Raw genomic sequence first — 19,094 nt, forward strand, 5'->3', positions numbered from 1 at the left:
GATAATTAATATTTTGAACACTATGTACATTTACCTTCAAACAAATTCAAGCACAGCCCATGCTCCCAAACTACCCAACAACCTGAAAAGACTGACTTCACTTTCCACAGCAAGCAGAATGCTTTAAGGAAAGAGATATTAACTCATGTTCGTTTGTTTTATATAGAGCTCGGAGTAGGGAAAAGAAATCAAGTTAACATTCATCCAGTCTAACAGTAATCTTAGTTCTCTAAATGAAGTTACATGGCATAGTATCACATTTAGCAAATGGCCTCTCTTTATTTTCTAAGGAGCACTTGCTCCCAATGATTTTAGTTTGCAGTATTTATGGGTGCCCAATGCCATCCACATAAGATATCACAGTTGAGAAAAACAAACACACAAATGCTGTCAAGTTTCATATACCGCCCTGTCCTGGGCATGTTTTATTATGATCACTGATGTGCTTAATCTTTTCTCCTTTCTCAGCATTTATCCATTCAGTCTATCCACACTCAAAAATTTATGTACAAGGTTCTTTCTGCATCTGAGTTAAAGGTAAGGGCTACATAGCCTGTATAGATTTAGGAAATAAAACCAAATAAACAGCATGATAACTATTTGGAGACATAATACTAATTAGCTTTAGATCCATCTAAATCTTTAGTAATTTTCCTTCCAGGAACTAAGGGTACAGTACTAGGAAAACTTGACTGTAAAATAAAATGACAGTATGGTAGAAGTAGTTCTATTTTTAAACATATTCTAAATGTGCTTACAATGAGTGTCACACACTACACTCATGAAGCGGAAACCACATTTGTCTTACTCAACAGAGTCAAAGAAAAATCAATATTACTTTCTGGAGTTATTATTCCCCACAAGTGGGTCAGTTAAAAAAAGACTCCCTGGGTGACTGGATTTCCGTATCATAGTAACAGTCTAAGTTTAACTTGTTTTTTTCCCGTGGGGGGACAGGCTAATACATGTTGGAAATCATTAGGCTTCGGTACTAAGTAATGAAGGCCCTGCTTGAGGACTGGAGCTGTAAGCCTAGCTCCAGGCTTAGCCCTCTGCCTTCCATTAATTATTAATTATGAAAAGCAGGTTCCCTCATGGTCTGGAGAGCTGCACCTTAGTGGAGAGATGCCAACTCTCAGTGCTCTGTAATACAAACTGTATTTGCTTTTCAGAGAAAAATTGCTTTTATTTGGTGACCAAATTAATACATGCTCTTTTTAACAAGTCAAACTCCAGAAGCATGTAAACAAAATGTTAACAGTCTCCTACTTCCTTCCAAATCTCATCCTCCTGAGATAACCAGTGTCTAGAGTTTGGTATATATCCTTCCAAAGCTTTTCTTCCTTGTAAAACACATACATGCGTAAGTGGGTGATAACCTCCCTCCCTCTTTTTTGAGTGGGACTGTACCACACGCTTCTCTTCTACAACTTGTTTTCTCATCTAATACAAACAAATCATCTTTCTGCGTCAGTATGTTAAAATCTAACTCACTCTTTTGACAGCTGCATAATACACAGAGTACAAATGTGCCACCATTTATTCCATCCCTCTGCTGATCGACACGGAATGCTTCCAGTCCTTTGCTGATAGAAATAATTCAGCCTATTTGTTTGTGCATCAATGATTTTATTTTGCAGTATTTATGGGTGCCCAATGCCATCCACATTTTTGAAACCCAACAAGCTCTAAAAATTCAGAAGTTTTTCTTTGATTCATGTGGTGCCAAAAATGATCTAAACTGATGTGAATATTCATCTGTTCCCTTTAGAAATATAAACGTGTTTGCTTATGGGGTGCTGTCCCAAACCTTGAGGGAGGTGTTATACAATATATAGTATATGCACCGTATTATCTTTAATAACCTGAAAATCTCTGAAATCTGAAACACAAATGGGCTCAAGGATTTCGGATAACGGATTGTGAACCTGTATTTCTAAAAGTATAACTGTGGGTCTGAGAGTTTGTACAATTAAATTTTTTTAACCTTTCTTATATTTTATATAACATTTAAAGGTTACTTTCCATTTACAGTTATTACAGAAGATTGGCTATATTCCCCATGTTGTACAATACATCCTTGACCCTATCTTACATCTAATAGTTTGCATCTCCCACCCCTATATATATTCTTTTAATCCATACGGCAAAATTACCAAAAAGTTGTAGAAATTCATACTCCCAGTTGGCCACACAGGAGAGGGTTTCTTTCCATGCTACCTTCACTACCATTTAACGTTAGCATCCTTTGCATTATTGCTAATCTGATGGGCAAAAAGTTGTATCAGGTCATTTCAATTGCTATTTCTCAATGAAGTTTATCTTGTTGTGAAGTTCATCTTCTTTGAAATACACAGTCATGTTCTTTGCCCATGTTTCTCCTGGGTTGCTCACCTTTTACTTATCAATTTGTAGGAGCTCCCTGAAAACTATGTGCCTCTTGGTGTCATATGACGCACGTGTGTCACAGGACACTCTAGCCTATGGTTTCATTTTTCCCGCTTTGCTAATGCTGACTTTAGCCACACACTAATTTTAATTTTTATTTGCTCAAATGTGGACATTTTTTCCTGTATGGAGTCTGTTTTTCACCTTGCTTGAGAAGGTCCTCTTACCCTAACCCAAAGTGACGCAAATGTTCTCCTATATTTCCTTCTAATATTTATATATTTTATTTTTCACATTTAGACCTTTATTTCACCTGACATTTATTTTATGTTAGGTGGAGGTCTAACAATTTTTTTTCTGGTAGCTCATTATGCCAATATCATTTATTAAATAAACCATCCATTTCAATTTCCATTCAATTTAAATAAATTTCATAGAATAGGGGAAGAGAGAACAAAAAGAGAAGCTTAGTGCCATTCCAGTAAAACAGACGAAGAAAAAGGCTTGGGTAAAAACAAGCTGCATTTACTTTTTCTTTCTCTTTTCTTTTTTTCCAAGAGAATTTATAAAATCAAGTGCCTGTATTTTTGTCCTTCCTAAGAGCCCACTTTGTGGTTTTGAGTCAGCAAAATGCTTTAATAAAATTATTAGTTTGATAGAGTAGCTTTTCTCTTTTCTCTTTAGAAGGACAAATCTTGGGAAGGGTATTAAAGTACATTTTGAAAATCTGTACTGAATGCACTTTCTCTCAAGAAACATTAGTTAAGTCAATGAATGAAAGACATCAGTCAGCAACTTCCTGATCCATCTTCCATGTGCTCCTCAAATCCCAATTCCTTTAGTATGGAACTTTACTGGCTTATGAACTTAGTCCTACACCATGTTTTAATATTTTTGCCCCAATCCAGGAATGATATAGGGCAACCTGAACATGCTCTGTTATGTAAGAAAGGCAAATAATCTGCAAAACAGTTAAGAGGCTCTCTCTCCTGGATGCAGGAGAAAAGAGAGGATACCTTTTACTCCATGTTCTTCTTGGACTTGTCTGCAGCTGTGGTGGCATGAGACACATTTGAATCTTTGGGCCTGCTTCAGAATTGCTGGGAACACCTACCCTTCAGAAAGCATGACTCATCTCCTTTTAGCTCTCACACTGCTCTCCCCAAACTGTCCTGTGCTGAAATTGAACTCTCATCGGTGACTTCTCCATTTCTTGGCGCGGCACTTTTTTCCCGTTGTCCCTTTACCACTTTGAAATGAATCCACGTGAACTTATGTATGCCATTTTGTTCCAAGGCTCAAGTGGCCCACTGGCCTTGTTCCCAGCTAGCACCTGCCAGGGTCTTCTGGGAGGTTCAGCGCACCCAAATGCTAATGCAGCACACAGCCAGCTTCTCAATACTTGTGCAAAATAAACAGAAACCACCCCATCTTCGTCCTAATCACTATAAATGACTGTCAGTATAACCAAAACAAGCATATCACCTTCTCATAGGACTAGAAAACAAAAATAAACACATGCATATTTTACCTGGATAAAATTTAAAATTTACAGCCACAAAAGAATTTGAGCAGCATTTTCCTAAGAACTGCTGCAAATGTGAAAAAGCAGAGAAAGTATACCAAAGCTACAATTCATAAACATAATTTTTCCAAAATAATAATCAAGGAAATAGAGAACACTCAGTGCTGGCAATGATTACAATGGACATGTTGCTGGAAGGGCAAATTAAAGCATCCCCTAAAGAGAGAAATGTTTACTTTAATCCTCCCTTTTAAGATAGTTCAAACAAGAGGCACTTATGGGTTACTTACTTTGTGCCAGATCCTAGACACAGTTAACCCTATGGATACAAGAGCCAACAAGACAGAGCTCCTGCCCACAGCAAGGGAGGGGTGGGGGGGGGGCATGCAAGGGCAGGCTCCCATGAATCAAGTAATTCCATTATACAGAAAACCACTCCAAATCACAAGATGGTAACCATGCGGAAAGAACAGTCACTAGATCTACAGGAACTGTGCACTAACTAAATTCATGAAAACAGTAAGTCCTCAGCGGCATAAATCTGTCATTTTCTGATTCTTTTATAAATTGGCAACATAACAATCAAAAAAACAAAGAAGAAATTTGTTATGTTATAGTTAAACATCTCTTACGAAATAGTTTCTCACTTTATCCATGACTACATTTTTTCATTTTCTCACCAACAGATCTGCCCATAGTTAGCCAGTTTAATTGAGATACTATTCAAGAGATGTTTAATATTAACCTCCACACTAGTAGGACAAATAACAAAATATAAAAAGAACATTTCTGGGCTTCCCCGGTGGCGCAGTGGTTGGGCGTCCGCCTGCCGGTGCAGGGGACACGGGTTCGTGCCCCGGTCCGGGAGGCCCGTGTACCGCAAAAAAAATAAAATAAAATAACATTTCTGTAACAGGCAGAAAACGGATTTCTATTTCCACTTCTCGAAGCAGAGAAGACCCACACAGTATACTTAGATTAAATCCCAGTTGAGTCATACAAGGATATGTAAAAATGAAAATCAGGTAATGTCTCTATCAAGGATATTAGATTACCAAAGGAGAAGGTGAACATAAGCTAAAGCCAGAAAGAATAATCATGTCATGAAAACATGCTCAGACATGGAAAGCTTAAGCTCACATCACAAACAGACCAGGCATATCTGATAGTTAAATAGAAAAAATCAAAAATCCAATACCCAAAGTTTACTAGGTATAATAAAAGTCCGATCCTAGGACTGAACTATTCATTCACTAAACATTTTCTGAGTTCTTATTAGGCACAAAGGGTGTGAAGCATACACATGTGAATTAGGCATGGTTTTCACCCTCCAGGAACTTGAAACAGTTTGGGAGCAAAGCTGCTATAATAAAAAGCAGAAGATGAAATGTACTGGAAAAAAAATACCATAAATGCTTGCAGAAGAGAAAACTCATTTTTACCTAAGGGACATGAACAAGAGTTCAATAGGCAGATGGGGAATTGAAAAGAGAGCATTCATAAAGAATAGGCTGGTGTGACTGTTTCTCAAACTTCAGTAAGCATTGTTAGAATGCAGATTCCTGGGCTCCATCACCAGAGGTTCTGATTCAGCAGGTCTGGGATGAACACCAGGTACCTCTGTTTCTAGTAAATACCCCAGGTGATTCTGATGTAGGCATTTCATAAATCACATTTTGAGAAACACTAATTTGGGGGCAAAACCTCCACGGTGTTCTTGGAAAATGTTAAGCAAACTATTGTTAAGCAGAAAGAACTCCTGGGGTCGTAAAGGACGCTTAGAGCATTCACAGAGCACCTTGAATTCCAGATGAAGACACTGCTAGTTACCTATGAATTTTTTTTTTTTAGCTTTTTTTTTTTTTAATTTATTTATTTTTTGTCTGTGTTGGGTCTTCATTTCTGTGCAAGGGCTTTCTCTAGTTGCGGCAAGCGGGGGCCACTCTTCATCGCGGTGCGCGGGCCTCTCACTGTTGCAGCCTCTCTTGTTGCGGAGCACAGGCTCCAGACGCGCACTCAGTAGTTGTGGCTCACGGGCCTAGTTGCTCCGTGGCATGTGGGATCTTCCCAGACCAGGGCTCGAACCCATGTCCCCTGCATCGGCAGGCAGATTCTCAACCACTGCGCCACCAGGGAAGCCCTACCTATGAAAATTTTTGAACAGGGGAGTCTAGAACACATGGATTTGTGTATTACATAAATCAAGTAACAGCTCCCTTTCCCTTCTTGTGCTTCCCCTACACACACACACACACACACACACACACACTCACACACACACACGATCTCTCTATGTGGGGCGAAAGTGAGCCTTCTGACAGAAATCTTTAAATTGGAGGAAAGTACAACTATTTGGAAAGTCAGACTTTCCCTAAGGTTTCTTGTTAATTATGAGTCCCAAAGACATCACTGGGGAGGGATGGGCGTGCCCTACTTTCGAGAGGCCTCTGTCAAATACCTTGCCAGCTCTAGCATCACCATCCTAACCCAGCCATGGGAAATGACAACAGGAATCTGACTCTTCCATCCAAAGCTCTATTACTGCAGAGCGCATGGTGAGTGACATCAAAATTGCAGGCACTCTTAGGACAAACAGAAACCCTCATGGGTCTTTAATTTTCAAAAGTTACACGTGTGTGTTGTTAGAAGGCGCTCCAGTGTTAGCTGTACTGTTAGCTGTGTCTGTCTGACATGAGGCAGAGGGGAGAGGGAGAAAGAGGAACATTACTGGTTTCCATCAGCATTCTCACACTAGCAACCAGAACATTATTTCAGAAGTTATCAGTAATGATGTTAATCATGTTCCCAAGTCACAAGTTACTATGCTGTTTAACCATCAACAACTGCAAAATAATTATCTGTTGGCCCGCTCACTGCATGCTTATCCTTTTCCCCTAAGAGCTAGGCAAAGTGAAAAGTTGGTTACCACTCAGAATAGCAAATTTCTGCAAATACTATGTTTAACATTAAACTCTTACAGTTAAAACTGAGAGAGTACAGCCAGGAGCTCAACTAAAACAAACAGAAGAACAGAATTGGCCAGAATACAATAGCCTCACTGGATTCAAGCCAAGGCTGAAGATCTCTCCCCACTTTTTATTTAAGTGGGGAAAAAAAAGTTAAAGAACATCTTAAAGGATCCCAAGAAGGCAACAGGGCAAACTGAATTTAATATAGTCTGGCTGATAAATAAATCTTTTGTTTCTTCTGAGCCCTCTCTTCTAAATGCGCTGTATGAGGGCAGAAGAAAATAGGCTATTATTGCCAGAAATGAGGCCGAGAGCCGTCACCAAGGAGAGCACCAAAGGCTACACAATCTCAGTGTCCCAAGCACCAAGCAAACGCTTTCCTTTGATCACATGCTCAGGGAAAGAAAATGGGAATTGTGTGAGATGGAAAGCTTCCCAAGAGGATCAAAACTCCATCTGAAAAGCAAAGCTGTATAAAGAAAGGAACTTCAGTGTTGGGAAAAGTTAACTGGAAGAAGGGCATTCCGTACAGTCTCTGAAATTCCTTAGACATTCGGCAAGCCTCACCAAACCCAGTAGTGAAAATTCCTTCCCAAGCCCTGAGCAGCGACTGTGCTAAGTGTTTTGTCTTTAATGCATCAGCTATGCCCTTCCTTCAGCAGTGAGTGGCTCTTGTTTGCTTGCAATATTTTTTATATGACAGAGCATCTTTAAAGAAGCTGAAACTGTTCTAAGAACTGCAGTCTATGTCTGGCAAATAAGCTGAAAAAATATTTTAGCATGCCACCCCTGATCCCACTATGTTAATGAATCATCACTGTTTCCATTAAAAGTAAGTCACTGATAAAATCACTGATAAAAACAAAAATTAAAATCTCTCTTTCTATAAAAACCCGGAAATGCGAACTTTTGGTAAGGATAAGTAATTAAAACAAATAACTCTGTAGCTCTGGAATGCCAAGATCCCCAAAAGAACAGAGTAGGAAATAAGGTCATTTGTTTTCCATTTCATGGAGACTAAAAATTTAGAAAAATTAAGCTTTCTAAGAAGAAAGGTACTTGATAAATGCCAGGCATAATTATGAGTTTCTCAATGCTCATTTCTTCAATAACTTTCATTCTTTTACACCCACATACTTGCACACCCAACTCAACTTCATTCCTTCACTCCCATTTGAAAAATTCTCATCCCTCCCATCTCTCTTAGTCTTTTCAGCTGAAAGAAATTTCACATCTAATCAGATAACCTTCCAAGTACTGGGGTGGACAAAGCTACCAGAAACATATACATACAAATTATTACTATCAAACTTGGCTTTCGAGTTTGCTCTTGACATAGCTCTTTGTAAACACTGCACTGGATATCACCGTAAAAGAACTCTGAGCTATCATCCCTTACAAACTTTAGATCTGTCAATACAATATTACGACACATGAAATTTTAATAAATGATAGATTTAGCTCTTTTAAACGTAAAAGTACATTTGAAACGTTTGAACACCAATATAATTTAGTACAAATAAGTTCACGCTGCTTTGATGCCATATTAAAAACAACAAAATTAAGACATGGGAAGGAAAATTATATTCCTTGAATTTAAGCCAACAAAAAGTTGTCCTCTTCATTGACTTTACAAAGAAACTTACTATATTTTATTAAAACAATTCTCCATTGCAAATAATAACAATTTAGTACTAATACCATCTGGGTCATCTAAATGGAATACGGTTAATATAAGTGAAATACTACGTATTAATAAAATAGAGGTAAATAATACATCGTAATTATTAGTAACATACAAAATCCGGAAAGAAACCATTAAAACTACCAAAAATTACTCTGATTTTGCCTTGACTCTATTTTTGAAAACTAACTGAAGAGTTCCAATGCCAATAAAGGAAAAACAAACACTGGTAATTCCAAGAACAATGTTTTCCCTCTGAAACTGCTGGCCTGTGTATGTACATCAGCATGCCATCTTTCCAGAATTAGAACGTTGTTGCAAATGCCATTTTAAATGTTCTATGGAAATTGCTCATTTGTTTAAGGTGAGAATTTGCAATAGAAAGAAAAATATTAGGGGGATAGATATGTGGTTAAGAGAAAAAGTCTTAGAACTCCTAATGCATTATAAATGCTTTGTATGTAAAGTTTCTCTCTGGATATTCGCCCTGACACTGTAACCTAAAAATTCATCCCTTGAGACTTTGGTAAAAACATAAAAATAAATTACCCTTTGGTACCTCTCTAACATATTCCCGGTGAAACATACACTAGAGATCAACACAAATTCCTTAAACATACAACTAAAAATAATAAATTAAATAAATGGCATATCTCAAAAATACCATACTAACTGTATGACTCTAAATAAGCTACAATAGTGCTTTTTGAAGTATAAGTGAGTTTTAAATATATATAATTTCAGTTCCTAGCATCGAACATCTGTGTGTGTGTACACATATACTTACAAACTTACTACTTTGAAAACTTGGGAATAAAATCTTTCATGAATAATGGGGATGGGAGACAAAAATCTCACATTAGTATGTGGAGAAAAAGAAATTGGTTTAAAGCCTAGTTTTTCCCGAAGGGCAAATACAACATCACCTTCACCAGCTGCTCAGCCTCCACATCCGAGTCCCCTCAACCTACCTCCCCCACGCACAGCTCGGGACATCGGCTCAGTGCTTTGTGACCACCTAGAGGGGCGGGATAGGGAGGGCGGGAGGGAGACCCAAGAGGGAGGGGACGTGGGGATATGTGTATGCGTATAGCTGATTCACTTTGTTATACAGCAGAAACTCACACAACGTGGTAAAGCAATTATACTCCAATAAAGAGGTTAAAGAAAAAAAAAGCAACAGAAACTTAACAAACCTTCCTGGCAGTGCAAAACTGAAAAGTCTCCCACCTTAAACAAATCAAAGTCATGGCTTTATACTACACACTATACAGTGCAAGCTGATAATATGTAACTTGATATGCTTTGTTTTGCTTTGTAAAAACAATGTGAATGAATGATGCGGGACACAAGTACATACTATATGACTCGTTTATATGATGAACAAAACCAGGCAAAACTCTTCATGGTGTTAGAAGTGCGCACTGTGATTATCTTTAGGGTACTAAGAGGAGGGGTGCAGGGAGGGCTTCTGTGCCCTCCCTGAAAATAGTAATTTTCTATTTCTCAGTATGAGCACTGGTCACATGTGTTATTTTGTGGAAACCCATCGAACTGTACACTCATTATACTTCTACAAAAAGACTTCCAAAAGATTATATAAGGAATATAAGGAATTACATGAGACCCCAGATCCTCTCCCCAATTCCAGCAGGAGACAGTTTATTCCCTGGAAGAAACTGAATCCCAGAGTCCTGGCTCCAAGGCATCAGGAATAGTAGAAAACACTGTTCTGAAAACAGGGGATCAAATAAAACTCCACACACTAAACCCTGAGATTGCAGCTCTCTACCCTACTCCACTCCCTGAATCTTGGCATGTACTGCCCAGGCAGAAGACCAAAGGATTCCTCTCAAGTAAAACTGACATGTCCTAGGGAGAAGATCCACAGATACTGTCTTTGGAAGTTCCCCAAGGAAACCACAAGGCTCACCCCCGATAGCACTGCAATGAAGCTGTATGGAGAAGTGCTGTCCACAGACCACAGCACCCAATTTGCTTCCCAGTGGCTCACCATTAAATAGGAACAGAGAGCAAAGGATCTCCAAACAGTGAGGTCAAGTTCCTAACATAAAAGTCAGACACCCACACAAACAGGAAAAAAAAAGAAATCAAGACAGTGCAAGAAGGAAATTAATTAATTAATTACTTTAATGTCCTCAGAAAGAGAAGGAATGCACCCATGGCAGGGGTGGGGAACAGAATGCTGTTAAAAAGCACACAAATTAAACCAACGAACAAGAAAGAGCTCTTAAAAAATATCAGCGGAAATTCAGAAGGTTAAGATAAAGTAGAGAAAACCTGTCAAGAAGTAGGGCATTAAGAGAAAGAGGAAAATTACAGCATTAGAGGACAAATGAGGAGGTCCTGCCTAACTGACAGGAATTCAGAGGAAGAAAAGAGAAAACCAAGGTGCAGATGAGGTTATCAAAAAACACAATGAGAAAGTTTTCCAGAACTGAAGGACGTAGTTTTTTTCAGATCGAGTGTTCATCACAGCTGCTGAAATGAATAAAGACTGCTAAAAAAGAAAATCCTAAAACCTCTTTGGGGGTTATTAAAAAAAAAAAAAAAAAAAGAAGAAAGGAGGTCTACAAAGACAGGAACCAAGAGTATAACACTTTTTAATAGCAACTGTAGAAGCTAGAAAACAATAGTGCACTGGCTTCAAAATTCTGAGGAAACATGTTTTCCTATCCAGAGACCAGACAAATTATCAATCAAGTGTGTGAGACATATATTTTTAGATATACAAAGTGCCTAGTAAATTTGTCTCCCATGTCCCCTTTCTCAGGAAGATCCTAGAAGATATTCCATTAAAAAGAGGGAGTAAACCAAGAAAGAATCGCTAGACACAGGAAGACATATAGAAAACAAAGGAGAGACGAAAAGGGAATTACCAGGAAAATGACAAAAGGTAACCCCGGGACAACAGCTCGGTAGCAGGCCTATGGAGCAGGTGCCTACGCTGGCTCCAGGAGGGAAGAAGTCTCCAAGACAAAGGTGTTGAGAAGAGGGTTAGAGTTCTGCCACCTTAACAACACTAGAGAAAAAAGTACACCAGTGAAAAAGAGAGGCTACTATCCAGCCAGCACAGGAAAGGAAATGTAATCGTTGCATTTAAGTGGCTTAGGAGAATCACAGTTCCATGCTCAAAATAATGTGAGCCCTCAACATCTACTTAACCAGAAACGGATATCTGTACATTGAGAGGATGGGGGAAGTGGCGGTCTGGGCATGTGGCATGGGGCTGAGGGTCTGTGAGACAATCTAAGGGTTAAATCCTCATCTTCTATTGTAATATGCCAACCCATAATGCCCAATAACAAAAAATTCAAAAATAGCAGTACATACATACTATTTCAGAAGATGGAAGAAAACCGCAAGAAGAGTCCTGAGAATCAAAAGTAGTTGCCTAGGGAACAGGACTTGGGTATAAGGATGGGCTGGAGTTCCTATTTCTTATGCCTTATTGCCTATTAAGATTTTTTAAAACTCTATATAGGATATTACTTTGATGGGACGAATGTTTAAATTTTTAAAAATACAAAACAAAACAAAACCCAAAATGCACAAAATAGTAGGCAAGAAAACTAAACAGGATGAACTGCAGTGGGAAAATGACAGTTAAGACAACCATTTCTCCAAAGCTCCTGCAACAGCCCGTGAGAGCTGAGAAGTGCTTCCCCTCACAGCTGGGTGGAGAGGGTATGTGCTAAGAGACAGAGGAGAAGCAGCAGAGGAAACAGACAAGAAAGGTGGACGTGTTGAAAAGCTATTTACAGATTTAGAATCAACAGATATGAGGGACCAATCAGGAGATTCTGAAAGCACCAACAGGCAAGGCAATGCCCCAAATATCCCTCCATCTGGGTATTTATTTATTTAGCCCATATATGCTGACCCTTTGGGACTATCATATGCCCCTATGTTATGAGAAGCATTTTGATTTCCTTTTTGTTTAGGCTTTAATTTTTGGATTATTATGAAATACACAAATAGAAAAATACAGAAAATAATAATGATCATCCAAGTATCCACTATTCAGCTTTTTCAAATATTAACATTTTGTCTGTCTCTAATTTTTTGTAAAGAAATAAACATTTTGGATATAGTTATAGTTGAAATCCTCTTCAAACCATTCCCTAATCGCATTCCCAAACGCCTCCCAGAAGGTAACCGTTAACCTGATTTTGGCATTTAACATCTCCCTCTACCTCATCTCTAAAATGAGAGCACTGGTTTGGATAAATTCTAATGCCCCTTTCTGTTCTAAGACAGCAAGATTTAATAGCATGATATAAAGTTCTTGATGTTCTGTAATGAAGTGCAGAAGCCTACAATGCTGTGAAATACACAAGAATACTTCAAAATAATTTCAAGCCTCAAAAACAGATTAAATCATGGTATAATCCTTTAGCAAAAAATCATTGTAACTTTATTACAGTACTATCAGTAAAAATAGTATTATGAGTGCATAGGGCATATAAAAACCTAAGTTCAAGAAGTTCCTGTGGTTCCCTTTCACTGTAACCATCAGCTCCAGGGAACAATAAGGAAGTGCTCGAGCACAATATCCTTCTGAAGTTCTTACTGCCTATGGAGCTAATCCAGTGCAGCATCAAACTGTCCCCATTGTCACAGTATTCTTCTCTGCCAGGCAATCATGGCAAAAATATTCCTTTTAAAAATGCATAATGCTGAACAAGACAAGGATGTCCACTCTCGCCACTATTATTCAACATAGTTTTAGAAGTCCTAGCCATGGCAATCAGAGAAGAAAAAGAAATAAAAGGAATACAAATTGGAAAGAAGGAAAACTGTCACTGTTTGCAGATGACATGATACTATACATAGAGAATCTTAAAGATGCTACCAGAAAACTACTAGAGCTAATCAATGAATCTGGTAAAGTTGCAGGATACAAAGTTAATGCACAGAAATCTCTTGCATTCCTATACACTAATGATGAAAAATCTGAAAGAGAAATTAAGGAAACTCTCCCATTTACCATTGCAACAAAAAGAATAAAATACCTAGGAATAAACCTACCTAGGGAGACAAAAGACCTGTATGCAGAAAACTACAAGACACTGATGAAAGAAATTAAAGATGATACCAACAGATGGAGAGATATACCATGTTCTTGTATTGGAAGAATCAATATTGTGAAAATGACTATACTACCCAAAGCAATCTACAGATTCCATGCAATCCCTATCAAATTACCAATGGCATTTTCCACAGAACTAGAACAAAAAATCTTAAAATTTGTATGGGGACACAAAAAACCCCGAATAGCTAAAGCAGTCTTGAGGGGAAAAAAACAGAGCTGGAGGAATCAGACTCTCTGAGTTCAGACTATAATACGAAGCTACAGTAATCAAGACAGTATGGTACTGGCACAAAAACAGAAATATAGATCAGTGGAACAGGACAGAAAGCCCAGAGATAAACCCATGCACCTATGGTCAACAAATCTATGACAAAGGAGGCAAGGATATACAATGGAGAAAAGACAGTCTCTTCAATAAGTGGTGCTGGGAAAACTGGACAGATACATGTAAAAGAATGAAATTAGAACACTCCCTAACACCATGCACAAAAATAAACTCTAAATGGATTAGAGAACTAAATGTAAGACTGGACACTATAAAACTCTTAGAGGAAAACACAGGAAGAACACTCTTTGACATAAATCACAGCAAGATCTTTTTTGATCCACCTCCTAGAGTAATGGAAATAAAAACAAAAATAAACAAATGGGATCTAATGAAACTTAAAAGCTTTTGCAAAGCAAAGGAAACTACAAACAAGACGAAAAGAAAACCCTCAGAATAGGAGAAAATATATGCAAACGAATCAACGGACAAAGGATTAATCTCCAAAATATATAAACAGCTCATGCAGCTCAATATCACAAAAACAAACAACCCAATCCAAAAATGGGCAGAAGACCTAAATAGACATTTCTCCAAAGAATACATACAGATGGCCAAGAAGCACATGAAAAGCTGCTCAACATCACCAATTATTGGAGAAATGCAAATAAAAAGTACAATGAGGTATCACCTCACACCAGTTAGAATGGGCATCATCAGAAAACCTACAAACAACAATGCTGGAGAGGGTGTGGAGAAAAGGGAACCCTCTTGCACTTTGGTGGGAATGTAAATTGATACAGCCACTATGGAGAAGAGTATGGAGGTTCCGTAAAAAACTAAACATAGAACTACCATACAACCCAGCAATCCCACTACTAGGCATATACCCTGAGAAAACCATAATTCAAAAAGACACGTGCACCCCAATGTTCATTGCAGCACTATTTACAATAGCCAGGTCATGGAAGCAACCTAAATGCCCAGCGACAGACGAATGGATAAAGAAGATGTGGTACATATATATAATAGAGTATTACTCAGCCATAAAAAGGAACGAAACTGGGTCATTTGTAGAGACGTGGATGGATCTAGAGACTGTCCTAAAGAGTGAAGTAAGTCAGAAAGAGAAAAACAAGTATCGTATATTAACGCATATATGTGGAACCTAGAAAAATGGTACAGATGAACCAGTTTGCAGGGCAGAAATAGAGACACAGATGTATAGAACAAACGTACGGACACCATGGCAGGAAAGCCGCGGGGGGGTGGGGGTGGGATGAACTGGGAGATTGGGAATGACATGTATACACTGATGTGTATAAAATGGATGACTAATAAGAACCTGCTGTATAAAAATATAAATAAAATAAAATTCAAAAAAATTGCATAATACCAATTTTACTTAAAAATGTCCTTGATGATGCAAGGAAGTTATTTGTATTACATCTCAACCGCTGAATACATATCTTTTTTATTTTCTGGGTGATAAAATGGGAAGTACACGTAAAGCACTTCTGCTGTATAAAGTATGATGGTTATCCCAAGGAAAACCCTTGTACGATTATTTGAGTTGTGAGCCAAACTAGTCACAATGTTCATGGAATACCACTTTTACCTGAAAGAACAACTGACAAACTCAGTATTCAGACTTGGGTATTTGGCAGACGTTTTCTCTACAATGAAGTAAGAAGGTCACTTCAGGAAAAACAACTGACAGTATTTGTTGCCAAGGTTAGCCTTCAAGCCTTCAACTGAAATTTAAAATTTTGGAAAACTTGTTTCCACACTGAGCCTGACAACTTCCCAATACTTAAAGATTTTTCTGATGGGATCAGTGGTGATATTAACAACTGTCATTTCTTGAAACTGCATAATGAAATACATTAACATCTGGAATCTCACTGTTACCCAACAAACCAGTATTTTCCAAATGACCAATACTTAATGCAATAAAAGGATGTATGGGGCAAAGATCCATTCAAAGTATGAGAAAGATCAATGGATCCTAATGTAAAAGAATTTTAAAAGTCCACTGATAGGATTTTACATTCCACACTGCAACCAACATTTAAGAAATTACCACGTGTCAAGTTTTGGTATAATATCAAAGAAGAATATTCACAATCATCTGAAAAGAAAATTAAAATACTCTTCCTTTATTCTACATGTCTGCACAAACTTTATATAAATACTTATTGGATTATTCTTTCTGAATGTTAAAAAACCATAAACACATAATCATAATGGTTAATTTCCATAGTTTAATCTCTGATGATTATCAATCATTTAAGAACAAATGAGCTATCCATTATTTATTTAAAAGTTATATCCTTCTGTAGTTATAGTCTCACATATTTGCAACAAATATATATCAGAGGTTTCATTTACCACAGAATCAAGATTGATCATTGCTCCAAAAAAGAAAACGAAATGAATATGGTAAATTCTTAAATCTGTTTCAGATAAATGCAAATAAAGTCCCTTCCCTGTAACTAGAGGAGCATACCCTTTGCATTTCACATGCGACTCTTGAAACGTATACAGTAATCACCCAGATGATGTGGTATTAATGAATTTAAACTTTTGTTCTTAAATTTCTAAGGAAATATCTTTTCATGGAAAAAATTGACCTTTTGTAAATTTTGAAAGAAGTAATTAATCTGACCAAACCCCTATAGTTCAGAGGTAACACAGCAAATACAACTTTTCACAGACCCATCTGTAGACAGGTTAAGAAATACAAGTGATTTAAAGAGAAGTGTTCTTCTTATACAAATCTATCCAGGTAATGACTATCATAAATCATTCATTTCAAAGGCAGAGACCTTGAAAAATATTTCAGAATGAGAACTGAAAATGTCTCCACTACTAAAGTCCTATTACCCTGCCCTCTGAAAGAGAAAGGTTACTAACTGTAGCTTTTTAGTCAGAATATTCAAGAAACAACCAGAAGCTGACACCCCCTCACCTTCCTAATTATCTACCCACTTCTGCATGCTCACCTTTGCAGTTCATTGAGCCCCCTTGCAGTTGGTAGACTGGGACTCTGCCTTAGGAAGTTTTGTTTTAAATTGAGATGAGTGAGGTCTTGGCTGTAGAAGAGGTTGGCAGGCAGATGCTCCAGGCTACAACATGAGAGGTCCACTGAGCTAATACGCTGTGATGCAACCTAGAAAGGGATAAAAACACAACTCAATTTTCATACCATCCTTTATCCTATAACTGTTTTCCACGGACAGAAACAAGATAACCCCATTTGGGAACACAGACCCGCTATGCAATTAGCACCATTATTCAAATATAAACCAAGAGTATTTACTTAGATAGAACTGAGCAAAGTATTACAAAGGCAGGAAACAGTGTCCCTCCGGGGAAGGTACTTACAGTAACCTAGTATAGGAGACAGGTTACAAAGAGCACAGATTATCCTATCAAGTTTAGTGATATCAGTAATCTCCTCCAACTGTAGGGGTTATGTTCCTGAAAACACTCATGGTAAGAGAATTCAGAGCTAAATAATACAAGACTTTAGAGTAAATACAGGGTTGGGAGATAGACACTGAGATCTACACAGAACCTACGAAAGCCCTTGCATATACTGATTTAAAACAGCACGAAGAAATGCAGGATCAGTGGCCTTGTACATATCTTTAATAATAGTGGTAGCATATAATCAGATTCCACTGCTTGCCTGCTGTGAACTTCTCGCGTTGCCTCTCCCACAGTTTCCATTTTGCTTCACATAGGTATGAAATTTGTTTTATGTCTAAATGTTTATCCACATATTCAAAGTTTTCCCGGTTAAATGGCTCCTATGATAGCCAGAGTCCCAGGGCTACAGGGCATGCTGGAAGCAGAAAAAGCGTTGGGCAGCGTGTATTCTCCCTCCCACATTCCAGGGACTGTGGCGCCAGTTTAGGCCGTGGCACATGGCTTCAGGCCCACGTACACACACCTTGGCTCCTTCTTCCCTCACAGAGGCTGTGGGGTTATTGTTCTAAGATCTGGGTTGATTCCTCCTCGTGCTCTTTATCTTTATCAAAGCTTTATGGCAAAAACTCCATTCCTTATTTGTGATCTGTTCGATGTCCTTTTCTATTACCAAACCCCAGCTGACCAGCTTTTTTTTTTTTTTTTAAACATCTTTTTTGGAGTATAATTGCTTTACAATGGTGTGTTAGTTTCTTCTGTATAACAAAGTGAATCAGCTATACATATAAACATATCCCCATATCTCCTCCTTCTTGCGTCTCCCTCCCTCCCACGCTCCCTATCCCACCCCTCTAGGTGGTCACAAAGCTGATCTCCCTGTGCCATGCAGCTGCTTCCCACTAGCTATCTATTTTACATTTCAAACCCCAGCTTTACTCTTTCATGATTATAAAAAGCAGCAGAACATGGTCCTTAGGAGTGTGGCTCTGGTGTCAGTGTGTGGATTCGCATCCCAGCTCTACCACTCAGGAGCTGAGAGAACTTGGGTGCATCACTGAGCTCTCCAAGCTCCCATGTTCTCACCTGTATAACAGGCATAAAGATGACACCTCCATCTACATGCCTGGTCAGAAAAAGCACTCAATAATTTATGACTGCTATGACCATTTATGATTGCTACGACTACTTCCAAATACATCTTATACCCATTGGAATCCACATTCTCCTGATGCTAAAGAAGGTATTCAGAAGTAACTTTGCATAAAACACATTCTGCTGATGGCATGTCTGAGGTTAGAAAGAAATTACTGTGCACACATGAAAGCTGAGAGGACAGTGGGATGAAAAAGGCCTGGCAGGGCTCAACTCCAAAGATTTTACAAAGGAAGTCTGAGTTTGCATTTTAGCAATTTCATCTTTCCTTGAATTTTCACTATTAAATAAGAAAAAGAAAATCCAGAACAGGCCAAGTCACCCACACAAACCAAATGATGTGAAAAAAAGCCAGAATTTAATGGGCAGAAAGGTAGGTGCAAACATGTCACAGCCACACAAGATTCCCTGGCAGGAACCCATTCACGGGAAGTGAGGTTGTAAGTTACACTCGGTGGAATCATTCAGGCAAAAATATGTGGTGAGGAGGGAATGGTGTGTCAGACCTTCCATTTCCTGAGGTACAGGAGGGAAACAAGACAGACACAGTCTGCCCTAAA

At 38.3% G+C, this 19,094-nt stretch overlaps 1 protein-coding gene across 1 annotated transcript in view; it reads right to left on the reverse strand.

Annotated features, from left to right (window-relative positions):
* Positions 1–19,094, reverse strand: part of PHLPP1 (PH domain and leucine rich repeat protein phosphatase 1) — a 213,391-nt gene that overhangs the window by 63,571 nt on the left and 130,726 nt on the right. The window contains exon 4 of the mRNA XM_029222396.1: positions 16,953–17,119. Within this exon, the coding sequence (XP_029078229.1) occupies positions 16,953–17,119 (167 nt within the window). The remainder of the gene's footprint in view (positions 1–16,952; positions 17,120–19,094) is intronic.

Source organism: Monodon monoceros, unplaced genomic scaffold, assembly GCF_005190385.1.
Source record: "Monodon monoceros isolate NGI ecotype Baffin Bay Population unplaced genomic scaffold, NGI_Narwhal_1 Super_Scaffold_1, whole genome shotgun sequence".
Taxonomy (NCBI): Eukaryota; Metazoa; Chordata; class Mammalia; order Artiodactyla; family Monodontidae; genus Monodon; species Monodon monoceros.